The 25,614-nt window shown below is 36.0% G+C and overlaps 1 protein-coding gene across 9 annotated transcripts in view; it reads right to left on the bottom strand.

Moving 5' to 3' along the window:
• Positions 1 to 25,614, bottom strand: part of ANKIB1 (ankyrin repeat and IBR domain containing 1) — a 158,952-nt gene that overhangs the window by 88,790 nt on the left and 44,548 nt on the right. For all 9 annotated transcript variants that reach the window (XM_063667575.1, XM_054493871.2, XM_054493872.2 and 6 more), the window contains 2 exons: positions 15,389 to 15,666; positions 4,635 to 4,932 (listed from right to left, as the gene is read on the bottom strand). In XM_063667575.1, the coding sequence (XP_063523645.1) occupies positions 4,635 to 4,932; positions 15,389 to 15,576 (486 nt within the window). In that variant the 5' untranslated portion in view covers positions 15,577 to 15,666. The remainder of the gene's footprint in view (positions 1 to 4,634; positions 4,933 to 15,388; positions 15,667 to 25,614) is intronic.

Consider the following 25,614-nt stretch of genomic DNA (forward strand, 5'->3'; position numbering starts at 1 on the left):
TAAATGTTTATCATAAAAGCATTTCTAATTGTCAAACAATTGTAGACTACTCCTCTGCATTATTTTTATCTCACAAATAATTTAGAATTAATTTGTGAAACTCCAGGTTTTTCTGTGTAAGGAAGTTCTGAAAAATATGCCAAAGTGAGGATTCAACATAAAGCACTTGGTGTTAGAAAGTGGCCACAGAAATAAATGGAGGAACTGGTCCAAAGAGACAGAGGTCTACTCTGCCATGGGTAGTATGAGTTTGATGCAATTAAAAAAAAAGAGGCAGATCCAAGGTAAGCGCAGGTATCAATACTGGATAAGGAGATAATGGTAGCATCATTAATAGAATCTAGAGTCAAGAATCAAGCACTAGTGAAGTCTCTACTGGGTAGAAAAGAAGACAGCACAATTTTGAAAATGCTGAATTTGAGAGATTGTTGGATATCCATACGAGGAAGTCAACCAGGCAACAATATAGCATGAAGAAGTTCGGAGAAGTCAGATATAGGCATCAGAGACACAGATAACCAATGCAACTCTCTACATACCACGTGATACCTTCACACCTGGAGGTTCTCTGAAGAACTCTATAATTAAGGGGTTTTAATTTTATGTTCTCTGTGTGTGTGTGGGGGGGGGCGCTTATTACAGAACATAATTATTACAGGGAGATGGGGAAGTTTTAAAATAAATATTTTATTTCTATGGTACAAAATAATGAGCTATAAGAAACTGTTTAAATTATTAAATGCCCATGATGACTTCATCAACTCTATCCTTAAATAAATATACCAGAGAGAAAAACATTTTCGACAGCTAGAGAAGATACACTTCCACAGATGTAGTCAAGAAACAGGTTGGCCTTAACAATGGGAAAAAAGATAATCTCTTTGATCTTAAAGGCTAGACACTAAAAATGGGATAAATTTTACTGCAATAACAGGCTAATAGAGAATTTGTGTTAAAAGGAATCTTCTAAATAAATTTGAGATCATCTATTCCAACCACCCAAGAGGAAACTATTACAGTGGCTGAGTGACACATGCAAGGTTCCATGGATAGTTACTCTGAGGACCAAGGCTAAAAATCAATGCTCCCTCTACCATACTATAATCTCTTAGTTTTATGAAACATTAATAAATATCTGATGACACTTTCACTCAACCCAAACCTTTATACCATGCTTGGTACCAATGAGCACTATAAACATTAGAAAGCATTATACAAATGTTAGTTATTATAACTATTATTCTTATAGCCAAAGACTAAAAGCAATGATATAAAGAAACAAGTTTAGAAAAAAAATATTTAAATTAACTATGACAGTAAACTTTATAAGAGACATCTAAGCCTTTCCTGTTCATCAAAGTAGTATGATACCACCTGAAAATAACTAGAGACTCATACTAAGAATTAAGTTGTACAGTTAAACAGGTCACATATTTTAATGTATAGTCAGCCTTCTCTATCTGTGGTTTCCACATCCTTAGAGTCCACATCCCTGGATTCAACCAACAGAGGTAAAAAATATTTGGAAAACAAATATGGATGGTTGTGCCTGTATTGAACATCCACATTTTTTTCTTGTCATTATTCCCTAATGATACTTATATTTTATTAGGTATTATACGCAATCTAGAGACAATTTAAAGTATAAGGAGGATGTGTGTAGGTTATATGCAAATACTGTGCCATTTTCTATAAGGGATTTGAGCATCTGTGGATTTTCGTATCTGTAGAGAGTCCTGGAACAAATCTCCCTTGGATACCAAGTGACAACTGTATTTATTGTATGCACTTGTACAAAAAAACAAAATAAGGCTTCTGGAGATAGTTAATATATGCTTCCCTGAGAAACTCATCTGGTTTAATTAGCAGTATGCATAATAAAAAATCATTAAGGGCCTAAGGCTGGACAAGAGTATATATAATCAAGTATATATAACAGATCAAAGATAAGCTTTATCTGAATAAAATATGGTGAAATGTTATAAAAAACTAGAATAAATGTAAGGTATTTATAGGGCTCCTTTTAGAATGTTTTATATTTAATATTAAGTCAAAGAGCTCTTCTGAATACAGAAAATGAAAACAATCATCAAATGATGTGGTTTATGTGATGTGATATGCTGATAGGTCAAACAGTTAAAGCACACACACACATTTACATGCTCACGCATACATATCAGGCAAATTGTCAGGCCTGCCAGATAGTACAGTATAAACCTGGCACTAATTTCTTTCACTGAGCAAAAAATAACGCTGGTAAAAACACCACTCTCAATTTTTTGAAAAATTTAATAAGTATGTCATTGTCAACATACTTCAAAATCAACAACTACTAAAGCAATGCTTATAAAGTTGGAAGCAAGATATTAAAGCATTTTTATATATATATATATACATATTTATTTATTTATTTATTTATTTATTTTTTGTGAAATGGAGTCTCACTCTGTTGCCCAGGCTGGAGTGCAGTGGCACCATCTTGACTCACTGCAACCTCTGCCTCCCATGTTCAGGCGATTCTCCTGCCTCAGCCTCCCAAGCAGCTGGGACTACAGGTGCCTACCACCAAGCCTGGCTGATTTTTGTATTTTTAGTAGAGACGAGGTTTCACCATATTGGCCAGGCTGGTGTCGAACTCCTGACCTTGCGATCTGCCCGCCTCGGCCTCCCAAAGTGCTGGGATTACAGGTGTGAGCCACCGTGCCCGGCCTATTTAAAATATTTAAGAGCACTATTGCTACTATCCAGAAAAATCTACTTTCTACTCCAGTCCATTTGAGAAATATGATGCAGTCCCATCAATAATGGTGAGTCATTATAGCAGGAATTCTTCCACAATAGGTAAACACAGGACAATGTACAGAGAAGCTTGTGTAAAAAGCCTCAGGAATTCTGCTATTAGCCCCTACCCTCCAAATCCTAGGAAATTCTTCCACCACAGTGAATCAATGTTAGAAAACATTGCAGCCAGGCTTGGTGGCATGTGTGTGCCTGTAGTCCTAGCTACTCCAGAAGATGAGGCAGGGAGATCGCTTAATCCCAAGAGTTTGAGACCAGCCTGGACAACACAGAGAGACCTTGTCTCTTAAAACAACAAACAAACAAGAAAGTATTGCTTGAAAAATAGTTTCAAGTTAATGACCATCACTAACTAACTAATGGGTAAAGGTTACACAAACTCAATGAAATGACAAAGACTCTAAAAGATTAGCAAGTATCACAAACATTAGCAGTAAACAAAAGATAAGATCACAAGCATATTAGAAATGAAAGAATTGACACTTCAGATATACTGAAGAAATAATATAAGTGATGGTAATCTTTTAATATAAGAAAATGAACATTCATATTTTTGGTATATTGATCTACTTAGAAGTCTAAAGTATACATGAACAACATTAAGGAAACAAGAAATTTTCAGGTATATATTTTAATCTGATTATGATAATTGCTTTTCCAATAAAGGTATATACTTTTAGTAATAAAGATACTCCGTAATCCAGTCTAATATGCTCCTCACACATATTTAAATACATCTATGCAAAAGAACTTCTATGAGATATGTAAGGATGGATATGAATGTTGGTAGCTGAGAAAAACCTATTCTGTTTTATGTATAGTAGTGACAATACTATATGATTTCTTAACTTAGTTAAGATTTCATATTATATGCGTGATTTTATCTAATTAGTTGTTAAATATTTTGTAGATATAAATAATGCTATATATTTATACATGAAATATATATGGAAAAATTACAATATAATACAGTATGTATTCAGGAGCACTTTAACGCAAATTAAACAGAAAAATACGCATTTTAAAATTCCAAGTGATTTTAAAAAGACTCCAATAAATGCATTCGTTAATATTTATCCACTGCTTAGTGAGCTCATCAATTCTACATAAACTATAGGTCCCACTTGCCAAAAATGTGCTATACTCAACATGTATAAATTTTATAAATTGGTGACCAAAAAAATCAGCAAAAAAGCAGAATATATCTCTACTATGACTCTAAAAATGATAGTGCTTAATTGATGACCGAGATCTTAAGAGATATTAACAAATTTTTAATTGCTCTTGACTCCACTTTACTACAAAAGTGATTGTTCACCTGTGGGGCTTTCTCCCTCCCTAAAACAATGAAATAACTTTATTTAAAAGAGGCCATTGGCCAGGTGCAGTGACTCCCGCCTGTAATCCCAGCACTTTGGGAGGCTGAGGTGGGTGGATCATGAGGTCAAGAGATTGAGACTATCCTGGCCCACATGGTGAAACCCCGTCTCTACTAAAAATACAAAAATTAGCTGGGCGTGGTGGCGCGTGCCTGTAGTCCCAGCTACTGAGGAGGCTGAGGCAGGAGAATCTCTTCAACCTGGGAGGCAGAGGGTTGCAGTGAGCCAAGATCACGCCACTGTACTCCAGCCTGGCAACAGAGCAAGCCTCTGTCTAAAAAAAAAAAAAAAAAAAAAAAGAGGCCCTTTATTTAAAAGGGTTTTTTAGAAGACAAAAGAGAAAAAAAATGACCAAATTACTAAGACAATAAAAAAAAAAAAAAAAACTGACAGTTACATATTACCTGGATATAAATTTTACAAAGCAGAATATTAAAAAAAAAAAAAAATTTTTACCTCTACACAGGCTTTCATCCCTGAGGCAGCAGCATAGTGCAAGGGTGTGTTTTTTTTGTTATCAACAGCATCAATAGCTGCTCTCTCATATTCACCCTGGTCAAGTTTTGCTCCTTTCCATTTTAAGATCATCTGCAGACAATCTGCTCTTCTGAAATCATCTTCTGTGGGGCGTGCCAAGCGAGGATGAAGGGCTCCTTCAGATATCATAATTTGAGGTCCCATACACAACAAATGCATAGATGTTTCATTGTGCACATTCCGTTTATTTGGATTTCCATCTCTACCAAGGAAAGTCCTAAAATGGAAAGGAACGGAAAAATAAAGGATGAAAATCGCTTATTTTCTACCTTGAAATACATTGAAGATAACACATTTAAAAGATAAACTCTACTTCTAAACTGATAATACAATTTATACTGAGGGTCTGGTTTACAACAGCTTGAATGACTAATTCTTAGTTTTAAAAAACTCTATTCTAGAATAACAATACTAAGAAAAATAAATGTAAATATCTTTATACTACTTGCTAATTAAAAGGGAGGGAAACGAAGGGAAAAGGAAGATGAGAAATATAAGGGGTGAGGAACGGACAGGAAAAGAAAACACAGTGGTAATTTACAGATTAATATCAATTATATAGATGCCTAAGGGTGTATTAAGCATTCCACACTAATTTTTAATTCTTCCTTTATTGCTCTGATCTATTTGTTGCATACATAGTTATTTAATAGTGACAACAACTACTATATTAGTGGCAACTAATTTAAGCACAGAAAGTAATATGTAAGCCTGAGACTAAATCTAGAGAAAATTCTCTCCACCAAGGTCATCAGCTAACCTTTGAAATAATAAGGCATATATTTACACAATGTCTTAATCTGCTTGAGCTATTATAAAAATATCATAAACTGAATGGCTTATAAACAAGAAACACTTATTTCTCACAGTTGTGGATGCTGTTAAGTCCAAGATTAAGGTGCCAGGTGATTCAGTGTCTGGTAAGGGCTCATTCCTCATAGAGGCCTTCTCGTGTTCTCTCACATGGTGGGAGGGGCAACTACTCCCACCATGTCTCTGTGCACTACTCCCATTCCTGAGGGCTCCAATCTCATTATCTAATTACCCTCCAATGCCCCATTCAGACCACAGCACACAGTATAATACTTTCTGAGGGGAGTTGTGGTTAGATCTAGAAGACAAAGATCTAATTCCACGGGGTTTATCTCAAAGATAGGTCTAGGTGAGTTGCCTTTACTACTGCCAAACCCAGATCTAAGAGTTGTGCCTAGCTCCTAAAATGAGTCACAGGATTAATAGTTGAGCTAGAAAAGGCAAGGGAAGGGATTCTACCCTGGAGCCTCCAAAAGGAATGCAGCGCTGCCAACACCTAGAGTAGTTCAGTGGAGCCATTATAGTCTTCTGAACTCCAGAACTGTAAGATTTGTGTTGTTTTAAGCCACTAATTTGTGGCACTTTGTGACAGCAGCAACAGGAAATTAACTCAGCAAGGAACCCTGAAAATATCAATCTGGGATGTTATAGAAGAAGGCTTGTATTAACAGACCTCCTCCCCTCTTGGAGACCAGAGGGTGGGGTGGGCTGGGGCGGGGTGGTGGGTGGGAGGAAGAATCTATCCCTGAGCAAAAACAAGTTTTCCTAGGGGAAAGATAAGACTAGCATCTCTCGGTTTTACAACTTAGGGAATACTTCCATGATCTCGAGGATCACCCACTCCTCACTCCCTTCAAATGTAAATACATATCTCACAGGCAGTAAATCTCTCTGGAGTCCTCAACCTCTGTTCAGCCATAATTTAATTTCCAAAGCTCATTTTTTAGTCCAGGTTCCAAGTTTTAGTAAAGTTTGCTCAGGTTTTCTCTACATGCTTATTTTCTCTACAGCTCCATGTAGCCTTTATGGTCTTCTGATGCTGGCAGTACACTCCAATACTTGCTCAATTTGGTTTCCCAGGAACTGATTCAGGCCACTTAAGCAAACCCAACACTACTTAGAAGCCTCTTTACACTAGGCTCCCCCGCCAGTTCAGTTTGCCACTCTTTTCTTTGTCTTCATATAGCATCCTAATTATATAACTCATTACATTTTATCATACTTTTTTACCTATCTGTTCCCTTCTCCCAAATAGTTTATAGGCTTTTAAGGCAGGGCCTATATTCTGTTCTTTCTTGAATCCCCAACACAGTGTCACACACACAGCAAATTCATGCCATAATTTTGATAAATGAATTGGATGCATATTAAACTCTCATGACCTAGATCAGTGACATGGGATTGGGGATCTCTTGAGCCAGCAGTGCAGTACATTGGTTAAGAACGTGGTCCCAGACTGCTAGGTTCTAATCCTAGTTCTGTCACTTTCTAGCTGTGTCACCTCGGGCAAGTTACATAATAGCTCATAACAACTAATATATGATTCACATACTTTGACTGAGTAAAACTACTCCTGAGGTTTTATCTTAAGGGAAATAAACAAAAATTTATAGAAACAATGAAAATCAATACAGTGTTACTTTGAACAGAAAAATTTGGAAATCACTTAAGCATTTAATAATAGAAATGGCAAACGTAAATCTGATGTACAATAGAAAATTATAGTCATTTAAAGTCTATCCATGAGTGTTATAGCTAAGTGGAAATATAAGAATAGAATTCCCTTTCCCTTCTCAATCTTCTGAATATACATGGATTAAAAACTAGAAGGGAACATGGAATAATTCTAACATTTGCTTAGGGGAGGCAAGAATATGGGTATTTTTTTTTATACAGTCATAATGTTGCTTAATAGTTAAAATATATATTTTCCCTATTCAACTGCTGATAATAAAATTCCCAGTCATATTTCGTTGTATTTATGATTGAATTATAGTGGATAGCCAAAATTAAAACCATACTCTAAAATGTATTCAAGATTAGTATCTCTTCTACGAAGCATGATTGACAAAAAAAGATTTCATTTTCTTAAAAATTTAATTAAGAAAGAAATTATTAAAGCTAATTCTGATTCTGTAAATACCCTGTACAAACACATTTATCTAGCCTTTCTTATCCCCATTTCCAATATATCAGTTATTCTCTTAGTTTGCTCAGGAGAGTTCAGCTTCTTATCACAAAGAAATTTAACGTAAATTGAGAGAAAGTCAGTTGATATGGAAGGACCAATCTCGCTCTCTCTAGTATTAAACATCTCTAGATCCTCCCTATATAGAGAAGAGAGTGAGACACTCTCTTGCCAATCTGCCGGGTTCATTAATCAAACCAAACACACAGAGTGTATTATTCTGAAGTAAAAGTATTAAAATAACTTCTTTATACATATTTACTCAAGAAAGAGTCTCAAATTATTAGACACAGTAGCATATCTGCATAAATATTTTATGCTAAAACTATAAAATTGAATATTCTAATTTTATTGATTCCTCTTATCTGTTTAAATTCAAAGGAGACTCTTCCTAAATTTACATAAATGTATAAATGGAATAATGAGTATAAAATCGATATGTATGTTTTAGACCCCTTTCTGTAACTTTGTTAGTAGTTATGGGTTTTTTTTTTTTTTTAACTGCTTGCATATGAAGTTAATTCTGGAACAGAGATAGGAGATAATTAACAGGAAGGTGGGGTAGGGAAAACATTAACCTGGGGAAAAAATCCATCCCTTTCATGTGACTCTAAAAACCCATCCAGGAGTCACGTGTTTTTTCTAGATTCTTTCACTGTTAATTCTCAAGCAGCCAGTTTATAGCTGTTACCTCTATTTCTTCTACATTCATTCTCCACTTCAATATGACCCTATTTTTATCACTACATGGAAGTTTCACTCTCTCATGTAACCAGGAATTTCCTAAGAGCTAACTTATTCATCATTGTCCTTAATTTTTGTTCTAAACTTTAAAATTACCAACTGCTTCATTTACCTCCTGACTTTTCTATTACCTTGGCTTCCGTAATCACACTTTTTCAATAATCCTCTTAATTTTTTTCAGTACAACAACTTCTCTTTTACCCATGATGATGGCTCTACTTCCTATCCTGTTACTGGAAGCAAGTTTCAGTTCTTGACCCCCATGTTCTTCTCCATACACACTGTCTTCTTTCAGAGAGTCCATCCACTCTGAAAGCCATTTCTCTTTCAATGGTTTATGTGAATACACTTTGTAAACTGGGAAGTATGACCAGAACCAAAATGACAGGCAGTAGTGGCAGAATCATGGGTTTCCCTCAAAGGGCTTCTACTATAGATTGAGTATCCCTAATTCAGAAATCTGAAACGCTCCACAATCTGAAATGTTTTGAGTGCCAATGTGACTCTCAAAGAAAATGCTCATTTGAGCATTTAGATTTCAAATTTTTGCATGTGGGATGCTCAACTAGGTAAGTGTAATGCAAATATTCAAAATCCAAAGAAATCTGAAATCTGAAACAATCTAGTCCCACTCATTTTGAATAAGAGATGCTCAATTTGTGTTACTTCTGTGATAATTCTTAATGCTCTATCATCCTATATGACTTCTCATCTGACCCCATACCATATTCTTAAATTTAATAGGCCTTTCTCTTGCACTCATACTCAAGTGAACTCTCTCTGAAGTAACTGTCTTTTCTCCCAGAGCCTCAATTTCTTGCAATAACTCTTTTTATTCCACCAGGAAAATATACTTAAACCTTCAGTTCCTTTGATATATCCTCTTTCATGCAACATTGATTGAGCATTCATTATTTGCCAGGCACTATTCTAGAAGTTAGGGATATTGTAAAGAAAACAGATAAAGTCCCTGCCCTACGTGGTTTGCATGCAAGATAAGGGGGGGTTGGGAGAGGAGACCTGTATTTCAATTTATTGAAAAGAACTTAGCTCCTAAAATATAAAACAGTCAATAAATAGAAATCAATAACTGGAAACTCTATCTTAACTAATCTTCAAAGCTACAGACTTTGATATTAACATGTGCTCTAATAAAGACAGGCTCTAATAAATATTTTCTATTTTATTTATACCCAAAGACAAGCCCCTTTTATTTCCAAATAAGCAAAAGAGGCTGTTTTGTAGAAGATACAACTAATGAATTATATATCCAAATTAGAACACACTGACTCCAAGTCCATGGCTTTTTTATACATTAAGCAGTAGCTATGAGTATGGATTTAGTTTCCCACAGAAGAGGCAGTGTGATTGTGATGTGATATAAACACACAGCATGTGGGTTCAGAGAGAGAGAGATGCAAAGGTGCATCTATTACCATATTATTCTACCTAAGAAAGGAAGAAAGTGATGCCTGCTATTGCAGATACCATATAGCTAAAGGAAATGGGAAAAAAATCAAGGTCTTATTCCAAACGGGTGCTTTACTTTATAGCTAAAAGGTCCGTGACTAGGAATATCTACCTTTGCCTACATATATATGTCATATATTAGGAATCCAGGCCGGATGCAGTGGCTCATGCCTGTAATCCCAACACTTTGGGAGGCTGAGGTGAGTGGATCACTTGAGGTTAGGAGTTCCAGACCAGCCTGGCCAACACAGTGAAACTCCATCTCTACTAAAAATACAAAAATTAGCCAGGGGTAGTGGCAGGCGCCTGTAATCCCAGCTACTCGGGAGGCTGGGGCAGGAGAACTGCTTGAACCCAGGTGGCAGAGGTTGCAGTGAGCCAAGATCACGCCACTGCACTCCAGCCTGGGTGACAGAGTGAGACTCCATCTCAAAAAAAGAAAAAAGGAATCTAGCCAAGCTCAGCTGGAGTCTACAATGAAGTCTCAGAAAGGCATCCCGGATTATATGAGGCAGCATGAGAAAGTAATAGTCATCAACTTGTGAGAAAGTAAAGTAGGATTAAATACAGCACAACATTTTAACCTGCCTAAAACAAAAATAATTAAATAAAAGTTATTTTACTTAATGCTGATGAGTAAATGCTGTTTATCCTTATTTGACATGATGTAAAAGTATAAAAGAGTTAATTTCTTATTCCAAAATCAATTAATCATTTAAAATAATAATCTCGCAAAATGAAAAGGCAACCTGTAGAATTGGAGAATATATTTGCAAACCATACACCTGAAAAATAGAATAAAAACTATATAAAGAACTCATAAAATGCAATAGCACAAAACAAATAACTCAATTAAAAAATGGGCAAAGGGCCTAAATAGATGATTTTTCCAAACAAGATATACAAATGACCAACAGTCATATAAAAAATGTTCAACATCATCAATAGTCACGGAAATGCAAATCAAAATCACAGTGAAATATCACCTTATACCTGTTTGCATGGCAATTATCAAAAAAAAAAAGGAAAGTGATGGCAAAAATGTGGAAAGGGAACCCTGGTACACTGCTTATGGAAATGTAAATTGGTACAACCATTATGGAAAACAGTACGGAAGTTGAGTAAAACATTAAAAACAGAACTACCATATGATCCAGGAATCTTACTTCTGGGTATATATCCAAGGAAATAAAATCACAAACACCAAAGAGATATCAGTACTCCCATGTTCACTACAGCATTATTTATAATAGATAAGATACAGAAACAACCTAAATATCCATCAATGGGTGAATGGATAAAGAATATGTGGCATATATACAATGGAATATTATTCAGTCTTAAAAAAGAAGGAAATCCTGCCATTTTCGACATAGATGAACCTACAGGACATTTTGCTAAGTGAAATGCATTATACACAGAAAGACAAATGAGTGCAAGATCTCACTTATATGTAGAATTTTAAAAAGTTGAACTCAGGAACAGAGGCTAGAATGGTGGTTAACCAGGGTCAGGGGTAAAGAAAATGGGGGGATGTTTGTCAAAGGGTACAAGTTTTCAGTTAGAAGATGAATTAGGTTCTGGAGACCTAATAAACAGCATGGTAACTATAGTTAATAATTATATATTATATACTTGAAATTTGCTACAAAAGTATAATTTAAGTATTTTCACAACACAGAAAAACTATTTGAGGAGATAAATATGTTAAGTAGCTTAACTGTCATAATCAGTTCACAATGTATATATACATATATATTAAAACATCACATTGTATACCTTAAATATATACAATTTTTATTTGTCAACTATGCCTAAATAAACCTGGAAAAAAATTGATTTGTGATTCTCTCTGTACTATCTAAATAAATTTCCAAAGACAAAAGAATATACGATTAAAGAATTAGGGTTGTTTATTCTCAGGAAATGAGAACAATAAGGTAATTTCTGTTTCTAGCTTAATATGTTAAAAGCTTTAATTAAAAAATTATGAGCCATTGTCCTTCAAACCAGAAAAGAAAAAACAAAATATCCAAAGACTTTCGGTAGAAGTTGTAAAAACATAAGTATAAAGTTAAGTATCATAAAAGTAACCCAAACTGGTAAGTAAAAGAGAATATACAATCATATTTCCTGTAGGTCTTTAAATACGCATTCAATAGAATGATAACCACATGACAGGGACAGACAGACATATTTCTGCTTGGAGGAACCAGATCAGCAGTTCTTATAATATTTTAGGTTAACAAGACCCTTATACGATTTTAAAAATTACTGGCCAGGTGTGGCGGCTCATGCCTGTAAGTCCCCGCACTTTGGGAGGCCGAGGAAGGGTGGACTGCTTGAGCTCAGGAGTTCAAGACCTATCTGCCAACATGGCGAAATCCCATCTCTACAAAAAATTTTAAAAAATTGGCCAGACATAGTGGCACATGCCTGTAGTCCCAGCTACTCAGGAGGCTGAGGCAGGAAAATTGCTTGAGCCTGAGGTCGAGGCTGCAGTGAGCTGTGATTGTGCCACTGCACTCCAGCCTGGGCAACAGAGCAAGACCCTGTCTCAGAAAAAAAAAAAAAAAAAATTACTGTAGGTTCCTAAGAGTTTTTGTTTATATGGGTTATACATTAATTTTAAAAATAAACCCATTATATATTAACAACATTTTTAAATAAAAATAACTATATTTTAAAAAATTAAGTGAAAAGAGCAGCATTGTTTTACATGTTTACAAATCTCTTTTAATGTCTAGTCTAATGGAAGATAGCTGGATTTTCACAGGATTCCATCTGTTGTAATGTATTGTTTTGGTTTAACTATATAAAGAAAATCCAGCCTTTATATAGTTAGGAAAGGGAGAAATGTTTTTAAATATCTGTCTCAGATAATAGTGAATATTCATATTTGATACTATACCAAAAATTGAATGTCAGTAATTTCTTAAAGATTAGTTGCAATGTAGTATCTGAAATGATATCAATGACCTTTTTGTACTGTTACATTAAAGTCCATTGGTCTATTTTACATTTTGAATATATCTTTCACCCATACATAATTTTAAAAAATCATACACTGATCTTCTGAAAAATATTGATTCACTGAGTTATGCAGATCTTCCAGATGTCACATTTCATTAAACAATATAAAAAGCTATCATCGTCAATCTTATCAGAAAAGTCTGTGTTGAGAAGTTGTTGAGCTGAAGGTAGTGAATATAAGTTTTCCTGGATTTTAATAATCACTTGAAAGCTCAAATTTTATCATTAGCAACAAATAACTGGCAGTAGTTTTCCCTGAATTGAAAGACTCAATTCATTTTCAAGAAAATGTTGGCTAAGTACCCAAGTCTAAACAACCATTGTTTTCTTGTTGTTGCTAGTTGTAAAATGCTGTTCCATTAAAAAAGTATGCAGTTCAACTCACAACTCAAACAACAGCACAGGTGCGCTTCCTCAGAGCCATCGTCTCGTATTTTGGTATGTAGCAGAAATGCTTTATGCATACTTTGAAGTTGTCACAGAATATTAAAAAGATGTGTTACTTAAGGGTGGAGATTAATTAAAATTAATTTTACTGCTTTAATCGAGGATTTTTTTTAGGGGAAACTGCTTTTTTTTTTTTTTAACTGCAAGTGCCTAACAGTGATGAATACAATGATTACTAATACAGTTTGGTGCAACTACCTTCATTCATCTTAAAGGTGCCAGCAGTTTTATCCTCTATTTTTTGCACTGCCACTGCAAATGCCAACACAGTATAAAAGGCAAATAACATCTTGGTATAATTATAAAAATAGTTTTGACTTCATGTACCCTTTGAAAGAGTCTCTGGATCCAGGAGTCCTCAGAACACATTTTAAGAATCACTGGACTAAATGACTTTCTTATATAATGTTTTCCACTTACATAAAGTATATTTGTAAATTCTACTATAAGGGGTTAAAAAGTATTTTACCACTTGGTTTATGTTAAAATATACACATTACCTTAGTAATAAAAATATTTAAGTACATTTTATATTGGTATTATAAATAAGTTTTAATTAATCACATATAATATTTGATATTAAATATTACTGAAGTATCCAATATTAGGAGTTTTGTAATACATCAACAGTTTTATAATTTCACTTAAAATGTTCAACTTAAATAAGCAAAACAAAACAAAAAGATCATGTTAAAAAGCCTTAATAGATTAGTAATCCACAATCTATTGAGAACAAACTAGGTGTCTAGCACTGTATTTATAATATTTACATTCTAGTAGAGATGAGTTTAGTACTAATAATAATAATAATATGATTTTAAATGTAAATTGTAGGAATTTCAGAGAACAGAAAGAATACTGGAGGTCAGAGTAGTTGGGGATGAATTCACAAAGAAGGCAGAAACTGAGTTAGGACTTAAAGGACAGGTAATTAGAGAAGACAGAAGCCATTTGAGAATCCAGAAACAACCGGAATGAAGCTAAGTGGGTGGCACTCTTAAAAGTGGGAAAAGCAAGAGGGAAGTCAATCAACCAGTTTGAATGGCAAGATCATGTTAGAAAGTAACAAGAGAGTAGGCTAACTGAGTAGAATGAAGCCAGAAGTAAAGGGAGTTTTGGAGGCCAAATAGAATATAATGTAGAAAACAAGGTATTATAACTTTCTCAAGACAGAAAGAACACTGAAAGGCTATGCTTTAGTAAAATTAATCTGGACATTAGACTATAAGAAGAGACTTGTAAAAAAAACCATTTAGATGCCAGATACTTTTAAGTGTTAGGAGCAGGGGATGATCAAGAGTGAAATAAGTTTAGGGCAAAAGGAATGGAAAGAAGTAAATCCAAGAGTAAGACTTAGTGAACTTAGTAGCATGGTGGTAAAGGAGAAGAGTAAATCAAGGATGATTTAAAGATATTAAGGATTATAGCGGTGAGAAATAATAAACATTAGCAAGTGTATATTGTATGTTAGGCAGCATAATAGACATGTAACACATTAACTGTTTAATTGTCCTACAAGTTCTGTGAGGTAAATATCCATTATACAGATAAGAAGACTGCAGTCCAGAGTGACAAAGTAATTTGCTTTGCTAATAAGTGACAGGCAGCCCTGACGCATAAACTGATACGACTACACAAATAAGAGGCTGTCAGTACAGTGGTTAAGAGCCCAAAGCTTACAGTCGTCTACCTGGGCAACAAGCTTCGCCAGTTACAAGTTGTGAGACCTTACTGTGCTTCAGTTTTCTCACCTATAAAATACAGACAATAAACTACCTCATAAAAGTGTAATGAGGATTCAGATAATGCATGTACAGCACTGCTAATAGCTCTATTAAACAGTAAGCCCTCAATAAACATTTGCCATTATTATATCAGCATAATATGCTGGTGTCATTAACATGGGGAAGACCCAGTTTTGGAAGGGAAAATATAAAATTTTAAACAACTAATACCAATTATTTACAGTAATACTTACCCTAATATTTTATTCATTCCATGTCTAGCAGCATAATGTAATGGAGTATTGTGCTGGTAGGGCTCCCCATAAGATGTATTTGGATCAAGAGATTCTTTTAGCTGAGGATTGTTTTCATATATTTGGCAGGCCAGGTTTTCATCACCATTGATGAGTGCTTTACGGAATTTGGTGGTTGTATTTCCCATGTTTTATTTTGTTTTTTCTGATAGGCAGTGGCACTTTTTTCCTTCTATCTTCAGCCACTTCTGGAACACTTCTGCAACATCTTTCACATTCTAATGAAGGAAAAGTTATTCAAATTAGATTGTAAAACAATAATCACAAAAGAAACAATAACACAATTAGGAACACTAAAACAAAAATCTGGGAATCATTGATAAGGGAACCAACTATATTACATTTTACCAAATTTATCTTAACAGCCAAAAAAAATCTCAAATTTTTAACACTGTCCAAATTAACTTATTGTTAAACTGTAATACTTTCTCACACAGAGACTGTTAAGGTTTCACAGGCTGTCCTTTGGATTACAAAAATTATCTACATGTATAACTTTTCAATTTTCCTCTTCACATGGCAGAAAATGAGCTTGACTGAATTTTATGGTTGAAAACACTTAAATTTCTGTATAAATTATGTATAAATCTTACTCAGCCAATTTGTGGGATAGTGAAAAATGTAGGAAATTTTGCCCAAACAAGAACTGCAGAAGAGGTGTTAAAATGCAGTAACGGAAAAGTGAAACTGCTCAGTACTTTATGAGGACATCACAGAAAAGACTTAAAATGTAAACATACAGGAATACACAATTCAATGATACTCAGATCATCACAGAAAAGTACTAAAACTGATTATACACAGAACAATACAGTGATTATTCTACCATTTAAGACCATTAAATTTATTTCTTTCTGCTATACAGAATTTAAGTCTGAAAACATCAAATGTTTATGCATACTATGTCTGGAAAAAGGTTATGATAATCATCACATGGGCAATGTGATTGTTAATTTATTTACTACTGAAGCAATGTGAAGTGGGTGGGGGAAGGTCATAGAAACAAACACTGGACATGAAGTTCAAAATACCATATTTGCCTACAACTAGTTATGTAATTTTAAGCAAGTTATTCATCCCCTAAAAGCCTCAGATTCCCATCTGTACAGCATGGAAAATGACCATTTCTTAGGTATGGGTATGAGGATTATAAGAGTTACTTAAAGTACCTACTACAGTCCTTAGTTAATGAGTCCAATAAATGCTAGTTTCATTCTATTCCAATAAACGTTGTTTCTGGATCTATTCTTGAGCTATGACGAAAATTAGTGACAAAGAAAACAGCATATGCAAAGGCAGGTATGAAAAAAAGGCCTACACAAGGAACAGTTAAGTATGAATAGAGTTCAGAGTCTCTAGCATTAGACTAACAAGAGATAAAAGAAAAAATAGGTTGGGACCGGATAAGGAACTTACACTTTAACCTGAAAAGAAAAGTTAATTAAAGGCTTTTATACAGGGCAATGATATAATTATTTCATGCTTTAGAAAATTATCGTGACCATGTAGAAGATAGAACAGAGGGAGGAAAACTTAGAGGCAAAGAATACAACAGTCTTTCATGTTACTCTATTAATTCAGTGGGAGGCTGGACACTAAAACATAGCTTTAAAAACAGGTGAAGGGTGTGGTGGCACGTGCCTATAATCCCAGTTACTCGGGAGGGTGAGGCAGGAGGATCACTTGAACCCAGGAGTTTGAAACCAGTTTGGGCAACAGAGCCAGATCTCATCTCAAAACAAACACAACAATAACAACAACAAACACAGGTGAAAATAATATGCACAGTGTTCAACATAGGCTTTGTGTAAGGTAGTTCTCAACCTTGGCTGTATATTATAATAACCTGGGGAACTTCAGAGTCCTACTGACCAAACTACATCTCATAACAAAAATCAGAGTCTCTAGGGGAAGCACCCAGGCACGGGTATTTAAGCTCCTTATGTGATTTTCAATGTGCAGACACCACTGTATAAAAGGCTTCTGGAGCCCTGCAGCTAAATATCAGGGTAAGATGTTTGCCAAGCCTATTCTGGAGGTACGCATTAACTACCTACTTACTATAGCAGCACATTTTCTGGCCCACTACTATATGTAATGAGGTTACCATTTGGGTTTTTAAAGGGTTATTATTGATTTTTTTAACTTTAAATATGCAAATACATACATACAGTAGAACTTTTTGAATATATGAACAAAGAGAAAGAATTTAAAAGCTCATGGTTTACCTCATGGTTTACTGCAAGAAAACCACTGGTAGCATTTGGATACAAAACCACCCTATTTAAATGTGTATGTGTGTGTCTGTGTGTATAAAATATGTATGCATATATACAACATAAACATGTATACATTAATTGGATCATATGACATAATTAAGTTTTTATTTAATTTTTCAGAGGGTTGCTAAACCTTCAGCCTAAAATATTATACTTTTATTGTTTCATCTTAAATAAGAGGAGCAAATCCTTCTCTCCCATACTATACACAATATACTACAGCTACTATTTGGAAACTTTCAGTTGTTTTGGTCCTTGATAGAATACCACTCAAATTATAAACATTTTCAAAGTTCTGGATTAGATTAATAAATAGCACATTTTCTGAGATTTATATTACTACTTTAGTGAAATATTCTATAAGAAAAATAATTTGTATCTAAGAAGTAAAAAAAGGAAATATCTAAGAAAGTAATGTTATCATGGGGTACTCATTTAAAGCAACAAGTTTTTTAAAAAAAATCAATAATACTCTAAATGTGCATTAAATATTACTGTTACTCTGTTGAAAAGGATAATGGCATTGAGAAGTCATTTTGTGGCTTTCAGTTATTTTCATATCTGTTTCATTTTAAAATTTTGATCCATGAGCCTGAAAGTCACTAAGAAATGCATCATCTAAACGGTCACAGCTCAATTCCCCTCAGATTTATCTTCACAAACCTTGCCTAGAAATTTGCCACACGTATCCTTTTACTTTTCCCTAGCCACAGCTATTATTGCCTGAGGTGATTGGTCCCTCTTTGTCTGAATCAAAACCTTAAGTAATATTCTGGAACTCCAAAATATGTCTATGTATAGAGCTTCATGAGGCAAGCACCGGAGTACCAAACAGGTGAAAAGAATTCCTTATTTTGGGCTTCTAATTCTTTACAGGAAAACCTGGGCAAGGTTTCATCATCTTTGAGTAGTAAAGCACAGCACTTAATAAGTATTTAATGAGAAGAAGAAAAATGTAGCCTGGGCCAGGTGTGGTAGCTCACGCCTGTAATCCCAGAACTTTGGGAGCCTGAGGCAGGTAGATCACGAGGTCAGGCGTTCAAGACCAGCCTGGCCAACATAGTGAAACCCCGTCTCTACTAAAAATACAAAAAATTAGCCAGGCATGGTGGCGGGTGCCTGTAATACCAGCTAATCAGGCAGCTGCGGCAGGAGAATCGGTTGAACCTGGGAGGCGGAGCTTGCAGTGAGCCGAGATCACGCCACTGCGCTCCAGCCCAGGCCACAGTGTGAGACTCTCACAAAAAAAAAAAAAAAAAAAAAGAAAGAAAAATGTAGCCTGTTGATGGACTCCAGAAAGCTTTACTTAATTTCTGATTAACTTTTAATTGTGAATGCCTTTATAACTCTAGCTTTCTTTTTTAAAATTTTTACTTTTGTGGATACATAGTAGGTGTATATATTTAGGAAGTACATGAGATATTTTGAAACAGGCATGCAATGCATAATAATCACACCAGGGTAAATGGGGTATCCACCACCTCAAGCATTTGTCCTTGTGTTACAAACAAACCAATTATACTCTTTTTTTTTTTTTTTTTTGAGATGGGATCTCGCTCTGTTGCCCAAATTGGAGTGGAGCAATATGATCTCAGCTCACTGCAACCTCCGCCTCCCAAGTTCAAGCGATTCTCATGCCTCAGACTCCCGAGTAGCTGGAACTAGAGGCATACGCCACCACAACCTTCTAATTTTTGTATTTTTAGTAGAGACGGGGTTTCGCCATTTTGGCCAGGCTGGTCTCGAACTCCTGACTTCAGGAGATCTGCCCACCTTGGCCTCCCAAAGTGCTGAGATTACAGGTGTGAGCCACTGCACCCAGCCCAATTATATTCTTCTAGTTATTTTAAAATGTAAAATAAATTCTATAATCACTCTACTGTGATAGCAAGATCTTAGTCATTCTTTCTATTTTTTTTGTACCCATCAACCATCCCCAGTTCCCCTTCACCCCACAACAACCCTTCCCAGCCTCTGGTAACCATTCTTCTACTTTCTATCTCCATGGCTTCAATTATTTTAACTTTCAACTCCCACAAATAAGTGTATAATTCTAGCTTCAAATCTCTGTCTCCCAACTGCACCATTGATAGGTTAATAATCTGTAACAAAAACTCAACAGTACTTAAATTAACAAACTACTCCCAGAAATCTTTTACAGAAGATGAAGTTCTTCACAAATAAATAACCAAATCCTAATTCAACTGTTCCCATAAAAGTATTTTTAGTAAAAATAGTAACTATATAAAAGTATATAACTGAATTCCCAATCTTCATTTTAACTGGATCTAGGTCACACACACACACACACTCATACTCAATTTAGTCTTCTGCAGTTATCTGCACTATTGATAATAACAACCTTAAATCTACAACTAAACTCTATAGCCAGTAGAGAAACAAGCAGAAAGTTCATTCAGGCAGCAGGTCCCAATACACACACACACACACACACACACACACACACACACACACATACACACACACACACACACACACTTTCATACATATACTCAATTTAGTCTTCTGCAATTATCTGCACTACTGATAACAACAACCTTAAATCTACAACTAAATGCTTTAGCCAGTAAAGAAACAGGCAGGAAGTTCATTCAGGCAGCAGGTCCCAACACAACCCCATCCCACTCCAAGTTGAAATCAAACAGATGACTTTCTAAGATTCCAGAAAGCTCAAATTCCAAAGAAATGCTCTAATGGTTACTGTAATAATACTTCAAGAAAAGGAGAGGATGGGCTGGGCACAGTGGCTTACGCCTGTAATTCCAGAACTTTGGGAGGCTGAGGCAGGAGGATCGCTTGAGCCCAGGAGTTCAAGACCAGCCTGGCCAGCATGGCGAAACTCTGTCTCTACAAAAAATACAAAAATTAGCCAGGTGTGGTGATGTGCCTCTGTAGTCCCAGCTACTTGAGAGGCTGAGGTGGAAGAATGGCTTGAGCCCAGGAGGCGGAAGTTGCAGTGAGCTGAGATAGTGCTACCCAACTCCAGCCTGGGTGATAGAGCCAGACTTAACTTTCAAAAGATAAGGTAAAGAAAGAAAACAAGACAGCAGAAAAAAGAAAAGTCAGTGGACAAAAAGCATGTGGGCAAATAAAATACCAAGCTCTCAACCTATTCATTCCCCCAGTCAACATGCATTTATTGACCAATGGTAATTTTGTCCCTGTGCATCAGAATCACCTGAGGAGATGATTTCAACTGGTCTTAAGGGGGACGAGGCCAGAGTGGGAAATTTAAAAGCTTCCCAGTTGATTATAATGCATGTCAGAGTTTAGAACCACGGACTGATTTTGAAACTATGCTAAGCCATAAGTAGCGGCCAGAAATGTGATGCTGAGGAGCAGTGTGGTAGAAGTCAGCTTGTTATCTAGTTTACCAAGTAACTTAACCTCTTTGAGATGTTTCCTCAACTGTAAACCAGCAGTATTAATATCTACTTTCTTCAGTCAAAAAATACAAATGAACAAACGGATAAAAATCACTACATTTATGGAGTTTATATTTCAGTGGGGATACACAGATGAACACTGTAAGGCTTTGATTTATTGTGTGTGCAGGTTTTTGAGCTTGATATTTCTTAGCTCTTGCTTAACATTTTAAGCAAAATGTACTAAGATTTATCCATGTTGATACATAAATCAATAGTTCAACCCTTATTATTACTGAATAGTATTCCACTGTATGGGTATACCACTACTTGTTTAATCATTCACTTACTGAAGGACAACTTGGTTGTTTCCAGTTGGGGCAATTATTATTAAGGCTGCCATAACATTCATATATAGGCTTTAAATGAACATAAGTTTTAATTTCTCTTGAGTAAATATCTAAGAGTGGAACTGCTGGGATATGTACTAAGTCATATGTTTAACTTTATAAGAAACCACCAAATTGGTTTTCAGAGCAAATGTACCAGGATTCAGAGCATTCAGAGTTATTCTGAACCCTGGTCAGCATTTGGAATTGTCAGTTTCTAGTTAGTGGGATTTTTTTTTTCTTTTTTGGTAGCCATTATAATGGATGTGTAGTTGTATTGTACAACCGTTTTCATTTTCATTTCCCTAATGATGAATGATGTTGAACATGCTTCATGCTTATGTGCCATGCATACATCTTGATTTGTGAAGTGTCTGTTTAAATAAATCTTTTGCCCATTTTTAAGATGAAATATTAATAAATTTGAGATCCATATAGATGCTATAAAAAGTCCTTTGTTAGAAATGTAATTTGCAAATATTTCACTTTGAGCAAATTTGTATATAAGGTGTTTTCCAATAGTTCCAGCACCATTTGTTGAAAAGATTGTCCTTTCTCCATTGAGTTCCCTTTGAATCTTCGTAAAAAGCCAATTGACTGTGATCTATTTTTCTGTGTGTCTCTCTTTTTAGCAATACTATATTGTCTTGATTACTGGGAGAACAAACATTTTAATAATATTAAGTCTCCTAATCCATGAACATGGTATTTCTATTTATGTCTTCTGTAATTGATTTTCAATGAGAGTTTTGTAGTTTGCATCACACAAATGGTACAATATTTGTCAAGTTTATACCTAAGTATCTATTTTGTGGGGATGCTATTATGAATGGTGCTTTAGAAAATGTCAAATGCCAAGTGTTCATATCTAGAATATAGAAATACAATTGAATTTGTATATCGGCCCTGTATTCTGCAAATGTGATATATTCACTTATTAGTTCTAGATTTTGGTTTTTTTTTTTCATGGATTTTTTGAGATTGTCTAAAGTAGATTTGTATTATCCATGAATGGTGGCAGGTTTTTTTTTTTTTTTTTGAGACGGAGTCTTGTTCTGTCGCCCAGGCTGGAGTGCAGTGGCGCAATCTCAGCTCACTGCAAGCTCCACCTCCCAGGTTCAGGCCATTCTCCTGCCTCAGCCTCCCAAGTAGCTGGGACTACAGGCACACGCCGCCACGCCTGGCTAATTTTTTTGTATTTTTAGTAGAGATGGGGTTTCACCATGTTAGCCAGGATGGTCTCGATCTCTTGACCTCATAATCTGCCCACCCTGACCTCCCAAAGTGCTGGGATTACAGGCATGAGCCACTGCGCCTGGACTTTTTTTTTCCTTTTTTATTTGCAAGTCTTCAATTTATTTTTCTTGCCTTACTGCACTAGATAGATGAATTTTAAAATTTGTGGACAGAAGTTTGAGAAGAAACATGATATTTGCATGGATGCAAAGCATCTCCCCCAATATATTTCATAATTAGAATGTGAAAAACAGTAATTCACAGTGGAGAAGCACAGGAGATAATACTCTGACCAGGAAACACCACCTGTAACCTACTGACATCCTGTACCCCAACCTGATGCACTAAAAAAGGCACATAAGTTCTGTAGCACTCTTGTGAAAAAATTTATAACATCAACCTAATAAGAGAAAATATCACAGAAACTCAAGTTGAGAGATGTTCTACAAATAACTGGCTAGTACTCTTCAAAAGTGTCAAGGCCATCAAAACAAGAAAAGACAGCACAACTGTTCACAGTTTAAAGGAGACTAAGGAGAATGAAAACTAAATGCCATATAGGGCCCTAGACTGGATTCTGAAATGGATAAAATGACATTAATGGAAAACTGGTGAAATCTAAACACAGTAAATAGTTTAGTTAGTAGTACTGTACCAATGTTAATTTCTTACTTTTGACAACTATGGTTATGCAAGGTGTTAACATTAGGGTGAAAGGCATACAGAAACTCTCTGTACTATTTTTGCAACCTTTCCATAAGTCTAAAATTACTTAAAAATAAAAAGGCGAAAAAAATTCTAGCTCCGGTGTTTGGGAAGAGACTGTAGGAAGGCATGAATAGAAACAGGAAGACCAATTTGCAGGTTACTAGGGTAAACCAGGCAACAGCTGATAGGTTCTTGTACCAGGACCGTAGCAATAGAGGTGTTGAGAAGTTGTTTGGATTCTGGATATATTCTAAATAGTATTTTCTCAAAGAAACCCTTGAAGATGTACACATAGCAGTATGGGTTATTAATCACCCAATAAAATAAAGCAACAAATGGAATAAAATAAGGATAATAAGCTGGGCGCGGTGGCTCACGCCTGTAATCCCAGCACTTTGGGAGGCTGAGGCGGGCAGATCACCTGAGGTCAGGAGTTCGAGACCAGCCTGACCAACATGGTGAAACCCCATCTCTACTAAAAATACAAAATTAGCTGGGCATGGTGGTGCATGCCTGTAATCCCAGCTACTTGGGAGGCTGAGGCAGGAGAATCGATTAAATCCAGGAGGCACAAGTTGCAGCGAGCTGCTAACGCACCACTGCACTCCAGCCTGGGCAACAAAAGCGAAACTCCATCTCAAAAAAAAAAAAAAAAAAAAAAAAATACGGATACTATCCTAAATTCACAAACCCTTGAAGGACCAGTTGTCCTCTAGAAAATAAATACAAAGGCCACTCCAAGAAAAATCAATGCTATTTACTATGATTTTTGGCACCAAACATCTCATCTCTATGCAATCTCGTAACTCAAATTATTAAGCTGGACCACATGTAAATCACAAGGTCCACTGGTCCCTCTACACTAGATTTCCCTGATGGTGAGAAGAGACAAAGGAAGCGGGAGAAAGGTTTAAAACAGCTGCTGGAATCTAGGTTCAATATGCATACCTTCTAATATAAGGTACACATGCTGGTAATCAGGTCCAACATTAAAATATCTCATTTGGAGAGAAATAAGGAGAATGGCCTCTATTAGGGCATGGGGTATTACAGTCAGCTTCAGGGATACCAGGGTTCAAGATCTGACCATATTTAAGTTATAGGTGAAGGGGTAGTAGTAGTCATTAAATTACCTTCTATAAAAATCTCCAATGGTTTCCTATAGGTGACAGGATAAAGGCAAACTTAGGAATTGCATAACTAAGGCTACATCATCAAAGTGTTTTTAAGCACAATGAGTTTGATTGAAGCTGGGGATCTGCACAGGGAATAAGCAGATGTAAAGCTGTATAGCTAGGTAGGGCTGAACCCTTCGATTCCTACCCTAAGAGTTTGGCTTCAGCTTTAACATTATCAACTTAATTTTAGGTCATCATAGTTTTTAGTGATATTTCCTATTTCTGAAATGATAGCTCATCTATTATTTTGTCTACTCTGAACTTGACCAGTGTAATTCAGTGTTACGTATAGATCTTGTTTCCTATGACAGAATAATTAATGCAATATAGTTTAGTGAGTTGAAAGAGCACTTAAGATGGAGCTAGTCTAGAACTTGGCAAGTCTTTTAATGACAACTGAGGGTTTCTCATCTAGAAAATAATATTCATGGGGGAGGAGCCAAGATGGCCGAATAGGAACAGCTCCAGTCTACAGCTTCCAGCGTGAGCGACGCAGAAGACGGGTGATTTCTGCATTTCCATCTGAGGTACCGGGTTCATCTCACTAGGGAGTGCCAGACAGTGGGCGCAGGACAGTGGGTGCAGCGCACCATGCGCGAGCCAAAGCAGGGCGAGGCATTGCCTCACTCGGGAAGCGCAACGGGTCAGGGAGTTCCCTTTCCTGGTCAAGGAAAGGGGTGACAGACGGCACCTGCAAAATCGGGTCACTCCCACCCTAATACTGCGCTTTTCTGACAGGCTTAGGAAACGGCGCACCAGGAGATTATATTCCGCACCTGGCTCGGAGGGTCCTACGCCCACGGAGTCTCGCTGATTGCTAGCACAGCAGTCTGAGATCAAACTGCAAGGCGGCAGCGAGGCTGGGGGAGGGGCACCCGCCATTGCCCAGGCTTGCTTAGGTAAACAAAGCATCCAGGAAGCTCGAACTGGGTGGAGTCCACCACAGGTTAAGGAGGCCTGTCTGCCTCTGTAGGCTCCACCTCAGGGGGC

Source organism: Pongo pygmaeus, chromosome 6 (assembly GCF_028885625.2).
Source record: "Pongo pygmaeus isolate AG05252 chromosome 6, NHGRI_mPonPyg2-v2.0_pri, whole genome shotgun sequence".
NCBI classification, from domain to species: Eukaryota; Metazoa; Chordata; class Mammalia; order Primates; family Hominidae; genus Pongo; species Pongo pygmaeus.